This window comes from Harpegnathos saltator, unplaced genomic scaffold (genome assembly GCF_003227715.2).
Source record: "Harpegnathos saltator strain DR-91 unplaced genomic scaffold, Hsal_v8.6 scaffold110, whole genome shotgun sequence".
Taxonomy (NCBI): Eukaryota; Metazoa; Arthropoda; class Insecta; order Hymenoptera; family Formicidae; genus Harpegnathos; species Harpegnathos saltator.
The window spans coordinates 614,913-625,258 of NW_020229885.1; the positions used below are offsets into that span (position 1 = coordinate 614,913).

Sequence of the window (10,346 nt, forward strand, 5' to 3'; positions counted from 1 at the left end):
TTTCGTATGTAAAGACATGTAATAAGTATTTTTATATTGTTCTTATGTATAATTCCTTATTTTGTTTCTACGCTATTAATCAAGGCTAATTAGGAGAGTCAGGTCTTTTAAATATGAACACAACTTTTTTATTAATTACAATAAAATGTTTTTATCGCGTAAATCTATTTCGCATAAATATTTCGTATGGTATGGGAAATAAATGGCCAGACAGTGATTATTTTGTGTGAGAGAAACCCGAGAGCCGTTAGAACCGTTACAAGTGGAAAGGAACCCTCTTCCCTTTCCCCTTCCCGTAGAGGGATTCTCATGTTTTGACGTGCTCGCTTCATTCTCTGGGCAGTCTTTGTAACGTGAACAGTGAAAAACTCGTGTTAAAAATGGAAACCACGTTTGTAGATAAAGCAACGATCAGCTATGTGCAAAATCTAGCAAAATGTGATATTACGAAAGAAGAGTTGACGGACGCAATAGAATATCTTCGAGGTAAATATATTGAATGTGTGAGCAATGGAAAGATATATTTGTACGTATTGTTATTGGCCTTGTATACAATATCAATTATATTGAATTCATATTTGCAGATGTCCTGATACAATTTCCGTCCAGTCTTGTTGACAGTCGCGAGGTATTTTACAACGTCAATCAAATATGTTTTCCACCAACTATACATAGTCAAAAGTGTATTTGTGCAAAAAATTATGCGTTCATTACGTGCAGTTGGTGCAAAAAACTATTATGTTTTACATACTTTTATACGGCATTCCATCCGCAGAGTTGCGACAGCATGACCACATTTTATAATACGTAACTTTCATTTGTGTGCCTTATATTTGTCTTATGTGTGTGTGTCTATGTATTTTGATACGGACAAAAACATTTTATTGTAATTAATAAAAAAGTTGTGTTCATATTTGAAAGACTTGACTCTCCTAATTAGCCTTGACAGCGTAGAAACAAAAAAAGGAATTATACATAAGAACAATATAAAAATATTTATTACATGTCTTTACATACGAAAAGAAAAACGAACCAGTCGTCGGCGGGACTCGAACGCCGTCGTCAGCGCAAAAGTGTTCGCGGCGCGGGAGCCTTTGTCTGCTCAACCACGCCGCTTCGTGAAAGAGTCTCGTAACTTGCGCCCTATGTGGGACAGGGCTCCGCGAGCCAAACTTTAACTGTAAATTACTCGTAAACAAAGACGCATTCACGCATATTATGTTAGGGTGTTTATACACGGCATTATAGCTATCGAGTGTGCTATGACTCGTGTTGAAATCGATGAAATAAGTTGCGTCATCTCCTTGTAAGATCAACCAGGACCAGTACTAAAAATCTACTAATTAAATCTTTGACATTATTGGGCTCTCTTTAGGGCCTCACCCCTTCTCCAAGGGCCATCTCTCTACTCACTTTGGTAGGTCCTGCCTCCGATCATCAGTATAAAAACCGCGACATATGCCTCCGCGAGCATTCAGATTTAAATATCCACGTATTCAGATTCAAATATCCACGTATTCAGATTCAGACATTCAGATTCAGATATTCAGATTTTGAGCATTCAGATTTTGAGAAGTTGACATTAACATTCAGACTCTTTTTTTGACAAATATACATTTAGAGTTTTGAAATGCGGGCTTCCTATTTCCAACAAGTGAAATAAATAATTATTTGGTGCCCCAACTGGAGTACGGGCCTGGTGCAAAGTTGCACGTATTGGAACCCAGCATCCTTACGCAAATTCGCGCCAATTTTTCTTCCTCGTGTGAAGCACCCGAAACTAACAATAAGATTTATTTTCTTCATTCTCAACCTATTTTACCGCCATTTTATTAATTCTACCCTTTATTGAAATCCTATTGCAGTGGGTCATTATTATTATACCAATATCACCCTCCATCAAGTTCTTCATTCGTTCGAGTCGGTCTTCGACACAATAGATCCGGATACATTAGAAGCTAATGTTCAATATCTCCGATCTATTATTAATATTTCCCTAGAAATAGATTATCACCCAGATCCGACACTCCTACACTCTTTCCTATTCCTTCTGCGTTTACCCCTTGCTCCTTCCTCTTCTCGTACTCACGCGTCCTACTACCATTCTTTCTATCCCTTCAATATCTTATTCTCCTGTTTCTTTCTCTGAACTATCCACTCCCCTAAATTCACCAGACCGCTCTTGTTCCCCCTCACCTGACTAACTTTCCATTCGTATTCCTTCTCCTTTTTATTCTCTTCTTCTTCTACTTCTCACACACACACATACACATACAATCATTTGCGTAACTATAAATTGTCATATTCTAAACCGCGCCGTTATATCATTTTGTTGTTACACTTATTTTAATAAATCTGTTAATAGTCTATTTTCAATCAATTAATTTCAAAATTACCCCACCTTCCAACAGTTGACTCATGGTCCTATCCCCGGTAAAGGGATTCGCGTCCCTGATCGAAAAACGAATCGCTCGTTGTACGTCAGCGACCGAGTAAAGGGACTCGTCGGGTTCTTGACCCGTTTCCTGGCACGCGTGTACGAACGAGGTTCGCCTTTCCTGCGAACAGAAAAGTTGCGCTCCTCCTCCAGGATGTAATAGAAGACATTGAAAGGCGAGAAACCACCTGCGAAATTCTGCTTGCTAGGCAACAAAGAAAGGGATTTTTACATCGTATCATCACTGGGGATGAAAAATGGATTTATTTTGACAACCTCAAACGTCGGAAAACTATTTGTGATCCCGGCCAACCCTCAACATCGACGCCAAAACGGAATATTCACGGAATGAAGGCAATGCTCTGTATTTGGTGCGATCAGAAGGGTGTGCTGTTCCATGAGCTGTTGAAAAGTGGTCAAACAGTTACAGGTCTCTACAGAGAACAAATGATCCGTTTGAGCCGAGCATTGCACGAAAAACAACGAGAATATGAAACGGGACAGCATAAAGTGATTTTGCTTCATGACAACACCTCATGTTACAAAATCTGTCAAGAAAACGTTAGGAGCACTTCCGCTGGGAAGTGTTGCTCCAAACGGTTTATTCATCAGACTGTGCCCCTTCCGACTATCACTTGTTTCGGTCTATGGCACACGCACTTGCAGAGAAATGCTTCAATTCTTATGAAAACGTCGAAAAATGTATCACTGATTGGATAGCCTCCAAAGATGAGTCATTCTTTCGCCGCAGAATTTGTTTGTTGACCGAAAGGTGGGAAAAAGTCATCGCTAACGATGGACAATACTGTGATTGATGTATTTTTTCATTTTGTTTCTTAAATAAAGCCATACGTTTTGCAAGAAAACGGACGGAACTTTCCGATTGACCTAATAGATGCGCAACTAAGTTTCCGGGTTTCACACATGAATGGCGCTAACGACACATGTAGTCGACATACGTGTCTGAAGTTGTGTTTTTTTATAGCTTGGACATCTGTTAACAATAACCAGTCGTAATACCAACACATATTGCAACGCAAAAACATTTTTTCTAACAACGAAGATGTCGAGTTTTGTACCAAATAAACAGCATTTGGGGGAAGCTTCGCTTTTCTGCTTTAACTTGAAAAAAAGTGCAGCTGAAGCACGTCGTTTGCTTGAAGAGGCCTACGGCGAACATTCACCATCGAAAACTACCTGTGAAAATTGTTTTAAACGCTTCAGAAGTGTCGATTTCGACACTGAGGACAAGGAGCGCTCCGGAAGACCAAAAAATTCAGGACGCCGATCTGCAAGCGTTATTGGATGAAAATGATACGCAAACACAAGATCAACTTGCAGAGGCATTAAACATGACTCGCCGAGGTATTTCCAAACGTTTACATGCCATGGGAAAAATTCAAAAGGAAGGAAAATGGGTGCCGCATGAGTTGACTGAGAGACAGATGGAAAATCGAAGAGCCATTTCCGAAATTTTGCTTTTGCGGCATGAAAGAAAGAGTTTCCTGCATCGAATTGTTACTGGCGATGAGAAGTGGATATATTTCGAGAATCCCAAACGCAAAAAATCGTGGCTTTCACCTGGCGAAACATCAACATCGACGGCACGGCCAAATCGCTTCAGAAAGAAGACAATGCTCTGCGTTTGGTGGGACCAGAAAGGAATCGTGTACTATGAGCTGCTGAATGTGCGGGCGAAACTGTCAATGGGCATCGCTACCGACAACAACTGATCAATTTGAACCATGCATTGCTCGAAAAACGGCCAGAATCGGACACGAGACACGAACGAGTGATATTGTAGTACGACAACGCTCCGTGCCATCGCACTTCCATCGTCCAGGACACCATCAAAACGCTGAAATGGGACCTGCTACCGCATCCGCCGTATTCACCAAACCTGGCCCCTTCCGATTATCACTTGTTCCGGTCGATGGTGCATGTCTTGGCTGGGCAACACTTGGCCAATTTCGAAGAAGTGCAAAATTGGTTGGATGAATGGTTTCGGTTCAAAGACGCGTCGTTTTATCGTCGCAGTATTCATGTATTGCCAGAGAGATGGCAAAAATATGTAGCTACCGAGGGACGATACTTTGAATAAACCATTTTTTGTATTTCTCTTGAAATTTTCCATTTTTCATTGATCAAAAAAACCCGGAAACTTAGTTGCGCACCTAGTATCATTTAAACTTTCTGGCATGCGTGCTTTTTTTACTTACGAAAACGAACATGCCCTATATAAATGTAAAATATACATTGCATGAAGATGTTTTAGTATATACATCACACTTTACTATATGTTTCTTTCTTTTATACAGTTGATAAGCTGATACATTGCTCATATACGCGCCCACCAGAAAGTTATAGTATATTAAGTAAAAGCATATGCGCTTTTTTCCTTCTAATACTATTAGGAGCGCAAAAAAGTTCTGAGCCTTTTTTTGCAAAATTCAAAATTTATTTAAAAACAAACAAAACTATATTAATCAACGAAATATTCCCCGTTTGCATCGATGACTTTTTGCCATCTTTCGGGCAGCTTACGAATTCCCTGATGGTAGAAGCTCACCGGCTTCGAGGCGATAAAGTCATCAATGCATTTTCGTACCTCTTCAAGTGTCACAAAATGTGTATCAGCCAAGAAATGCTGCAGAGACCGGAATAGGTAGTAATCGGAAGGCGCCATGTCTGGGCTATACGCCGCGTGCGGGAGAAGTTCCCAGCCTAACGCAAAGATATGGTCCTGAGTCACTTTCGCAACATGTGGTCGGGCATTGTCATGAAGCAGTATCACTTTACGACGTCCTTTGCCAGTAAATGGCCTCTTTTCTTCAAACGCATCGCATCTCAAATTGCTCAATTGTTGCTGATAGCGATCTGCCGTTACTGTTTCACCCGGCTGTAACAACTCGTAATACAATACACCTTTCCAATCCCACTATATGCAAAGCAAATCTTTTTGGCGTGGGTATTGGTCTTTGGCGTCGATATCGAAGGTTGACCAGGGTCAACCCATGATATTTTACGCTTCGGATTATCATAAAATATCCACTTATCATCACCTGTAATGATTTGGTGCAGAAAATCCTTTTTCCGGAACCTTGAAAGCAAAGTGAGTGCCGTGTCACGCCGTCGATTTTTGTTGTCTTCGGACAGTGTATGCGGAACCCATCTGCCTTCCTTTTGAACTTTTCCCATTGCATGTAAACGTGTGGAAATGGCTTGTCGCGTAACGCCAAGTTGCTCTGCAAGCTCCTTTTCAGTTTGTGCAGAGTTTATATCCAACAATGCTTGCAGTTCGTCCGTTTCAATCTTTTGAGGGCGTCCAGCACGCGGTTCATCTTCAAGAGTGAAATCTCCTTGGCGAAATTTTTGATACCACCTTTTACACGTAGCATAACTTATAGCGTTCTCTCCATATGCAACACAGATCATTTCAGTGGCTTCAGCAGCATTTTTCTTCAGATGAAACGCGAAGTGGATGGAAAATCGAATATGCTCTTTTGTTATTGCCATCGTGAACACTGCTGATTTTAAGGTTATGTGCATCAAACGCCAAATCGCACGATGTTTCGAAAGACCAAATGTCACTGCTTTAAAACCGCAAGAGGGCGGGAAAATTAATGCAATTTAAATTGTGGTTTCAGAAGTATGAAATCTAGGGCTCAGAACTTTTTTTGCTCTCCTAATACAAGTACTAAATTATTTTCGACCTTTCTGAGTTTTTAAACAAATATTGCGTTTATGTCAAACGCAGAATTGTGAAAGTTCCTGGACTATTTAATAAATATTCATTTTAATCTGATACAAACTTCACAACAATGCTGTCTTGAACATAAGAATTTCAATATTTGTTTACAATACTACAAAAAAGTCAAAAATAATTTAATATACTACTAGTGTAAAGGTCACTTTATACAATGTATTGTTCGCGATAAATTTGGGTTATATATTTATTCATGTAATATATTGTATAATGCAGCTAACAATACATGAATTTTAAATGTGTACACATTTATTATATATACACTCAAACGCAAAAAACCCGGTACACTAAAAATTTGGGAAAAAATTACAAAATTTCAAATGATCATAACTTGGTAAATAATGAAGATACAAATATGCGCAGAAATGCAAAATGAAGCTTGAAACGTCCTCTTTAAGAATATCTGAATGGCAATTATGCTCGGCCATTTTTTTCAAAATGGCGGGTGATAAAGTGAAAGGATGCAAAATTGATAATCAAAGGTCCGTGTTTGCGATGGTGCATGGTGTGCATCAGGTATCGCAGCGTAATGGGACTAAATGCACATGAAAGTGTTATCTTTAAAATATAGATAGAGTGTTATCTTTAAAATGCTACTTTACCGAGCTCGATGTGATCATTTTTCACTGAGTTGTTCCAAATTTTGCTAAAAATGCGGTTTTCTTGTTAAATTTGCATAATTCAGTGAATAAGTATCGCATCAAGCTCTATAACGAAGTATTTTAAAGAAAACATTCTATACTTTTAGGTACTTTTCGTCCCATTGAGCTGCGACACTTACTTTGCTCCATGCGCCGTCGCACGCTCGAACCTTTTTTTAGCAACTTTTCATGTTCTCCTTTTTATCACCCGCCATTTTGTAAAAATATCGTTGCGCACAATTTCGATAGATCTTTCGAAAAGTACGGTTTCAAAGCTTTCAAACCGTTTTTGAAATTTGCTGCTAGGATATTTAGGTGTCGAGATATTCAATTTCGAATTTGCAACAAATGTCGATTCAGCGAGGCTTAAGGGGCTAAGAGGCTCTGCGGTTCGTTTGGCTCTTTCATAATTTCAATAGCCGCGTTCATTATTCTCTATACAATAATTTACACAATTTTGCGAATTGGAAATTTAATTTTTATTAAAAGTTATCATTCTTTACCCTTCAGTTACGCATGATCACTGTGGTATACACTTTAGTTCGCGAAGCTGTCCCTAGCTCTCTACCTTCTCCGTACGATTGGCCATTATGGTACACAGCTTGAATATGCTGTTCAGGATCGCGCCTGAGTTCGCGGTGACCCGGCGCGCGGGATGCCGAGTCGCTGGACGCCACCTGAACGTCGAAATTCCTTGGCGCTCCTAGTCCACGGAGCCGCCGCGACGCGGCGATCTAGGTTGTCGCGCGCGCGAGCCCCTCGGCTCGCACGCGAGTTCGAGCTGCCCAGGGCATATAAGAGTGCCCGCGGAGACGATCAGAGATTGCCTTCGTACAGCTTTTGGTCTTCGTACGGTCCACCGCCGATAGTGGCACTATCTCTTGTACGCTGGACTTCGCGAGTTTGTCAGTACGCCGGGCTTACGTTCTGGCTTGACTGAGATTCTGTCTGTGCGCCGGGCTTTAACGCCTGGCTTGACTGGATTTTTCTTAAATGTATGTGCCAAGACAATAAACAAAGACAAGCAATTTTCCTTTTCCGAACGTGTTCACTCCGATAAGCGCTGCCTCGTGCGACTTTTCTTTTTCCGTGATCTTTTCCTTTCGAGGCGCGTTGCTTCGTGCAACTTCATCAATTTAAACCATAATTGATTGTTTCGCATCGAAATTATTGCGTCGATTATGGCGACGATAAATCCTGAAAAGGCTGCTCAAGTTATTGCTTTAATTGAAGATGGCAGAAGTCGAAGGTACGTTGCTCAGGCACTTGATTTGTCAGTGTCAACTGTGCAACGTGCTTATGCCAGGTACTTACAGACCAATTCTTTCCATAGAAGGCCTGGTTCGGGACGTCCTCGATGTACCAATCACAATGATGACCGATTTATTGTTTCAAATTCGTTAAGAGACAGACATCGAACATCTGTTCAAATTAGAAACAATTTAAGGGATGTCCGCAACATTAATGTATCCGTTAATACCGTTCGGAGAAGATTAAAGGAACAAAATCTGCTTTCGCGCAGGCCAGCAGCTGTACCTTTGCTTAAATGTCACCATCGCGTAGCTCGACTCAATTTTGCAGTTGAGCATAGAGACTGGACTTACGCAGACTGGAGCAAAGTACTCTTTAGCGATGAATCTCGTTTTTGTGTCTATTCTCCAGATGGACGAGAACGAGTTTATCGTCGCGGTGGAGAACGATTTGCAGACTGTACGGTAAGTGAGAGGCATAGCTACAATGGAGGCTCTGTAATGATTTGGGCAGGAATTTCAGCTAATGCTCATATAGATCTGCACTTTTTTGACAAGAATATGAACGCAGATGTGTACGTGGAAGACATACTCATTCCGTATGTTGTTCCGTACGCACCCTTCATCGGAGAGAACTTCTTGTTTATGCAAGACAATGCTCGACCACACACTGCGAGAAGAGTGCTTGATTTCTTCGATGAAGTTGGCATAAATCGACTCGATTAGCCAGCAAATAGTCCAGATTTAAATCCAATCGAACTCTTATGGGACCACCTCGGTAAGAAAGTACGAAATCACGTACCTGCTCCTCAGTCACTGCGAGAACTGTGAATAATTCTCGAAAACGAATGGAATACAATTATGCAGGATGAAATTAAAAGATTAATAAGGAGTATGCCTGATCGTATGAATGAGGTAATACGCGCACGAGGCAGTCATACCCACTATTAGTACACACACACCACACACACAGCAGAGAGGGTTTGGAGTCATTAATTACTGCAGGAGTGACGAACTGCGGAGTCCTTATCTCTGCTGTAACACCACACACACACACACACACACACACACACACACACACACACACACACACACACACACGCACACACACACACCACAAGGAGGGTGTGAAATCTTGAAATACTGTGGAGCTGACGAACCACGGGGTTCTCATCCTTGTGGTATATAAACACACACGCACACACACACACACACACACACATACACACACACACACACTACATACAATGGGACTTTTCCTACCAGTAAAACTCCATGCGGTTTATATTGGGAAGACTTACAACCATAATTTGAGCTAATGACAGCGGCATCTTAAAACGCAATTCATCTTTATTGCGTAATATCGATTACGCAAAATGGAGAACCTAAATTGAATTTTACTTTCATTTCCCTGGCTTTCAAAATAATAAATGCAAATCATTGAATATATTGTGCAGGTTATGTAAATTATTATATAGAGAAACATGAACACAGCTATTGAAATTATGAAAGAGCCAAACGAACCGCAGAGCCTCTTAACCCCTTAAGCCTCGCTGAATCGACATTTGTTGCAAATTCGAAATTGAATATCTCGACACCTAAATATCCTAGCAGCAAATTTCAAAAACGGTTTGAAAGCTTTGAAACCGTACTTTTCGAAAGATCTATCGAAATTGTGCGCAACGATATTTTTTCAAAATGGCGGGTGATAAAAAGGAGAACATGAAAAGTTGCTAAAAAAAGGTTCGAGCGTGCGATGGCGCATGAAGCAAAGTAAGTGTCGCAGCTCAATGGGACGAAAAGTACCTAAAAGTATAGAATGTTTTCTTTAAAATACTTCGTTATAGAGCTTGATGCGATATTTATTCACTGAATTATGCAAATTTAACAAGAAAACCGCATTTTTAGCAAAATTTGGAACAACTCAGTGAGAAATGATCACATCGAGCTCGGTAAAGTAGCATTTTAAAGATCTCTCACTCTATACTTTCATGTGCATTTGGTCCCATTACGCTGCGATACCTGATGCACACCATGCACCATCGCAAACACGGACCTTTGATTATCAATTTTGCATCCTCTCACTTTATCATCCGCCATTTGGAAAAAAATGGCCAAGCATAATTGCTATTCAGATATTCTTAAAGAGGACGTTTCAAGCTTCATTTTGCATTTCTGCGCATATTTGTATCTTCATTATTTACCAAGTTATGATCATTTGAAATTTTGTAATTTTTTCCCAAATTTTTAGT

General features: G+C 40.4%; 1 protein-coding gene across 1 annotated transcript; it reads left to right on the forward strand.

Annotated features, from left to right (window-relative positions):
- Positions 1-355: 355 nt before the first annotated feature.
- On the forward strand, positions 356-827 carry LOC105187078 (uncharacterized). The gene is made up of 2 exons (XM_011147679.3): positions 356-486; positions 585-827. The coding sequence occupies exons 1-2, from the start codon at positions 381-383 to the stop codon at positions 809-811; spliced, it is 333 nt and encodes a 110-aa protein (XP_011145981.2). The 5' UTR covers positions 356-380; the 3' UTR covers positions 812-827.
- The last annotated feature ends 9,519 nt before the right edge of the window (positions 828-10,346 follow it).

What these genes read in the sequence shown, in the direction of transcription:
- LOC105187078 (XM_011147679.3), top strand. Translation starts at nt 381, where the DNA reads ATGGAAACCACGTTTGTAGATAAAGCAACGATCAGCTATGTGCAAAAT. An exon ending in CGCAATAGAATATCTTCGAG is followed by an intron (nt 487 to 584) that starts GTAAATATATTG and finishes TCATATTTGCAG; the next exon opens with ATGTCCTGATACAATTTCCG.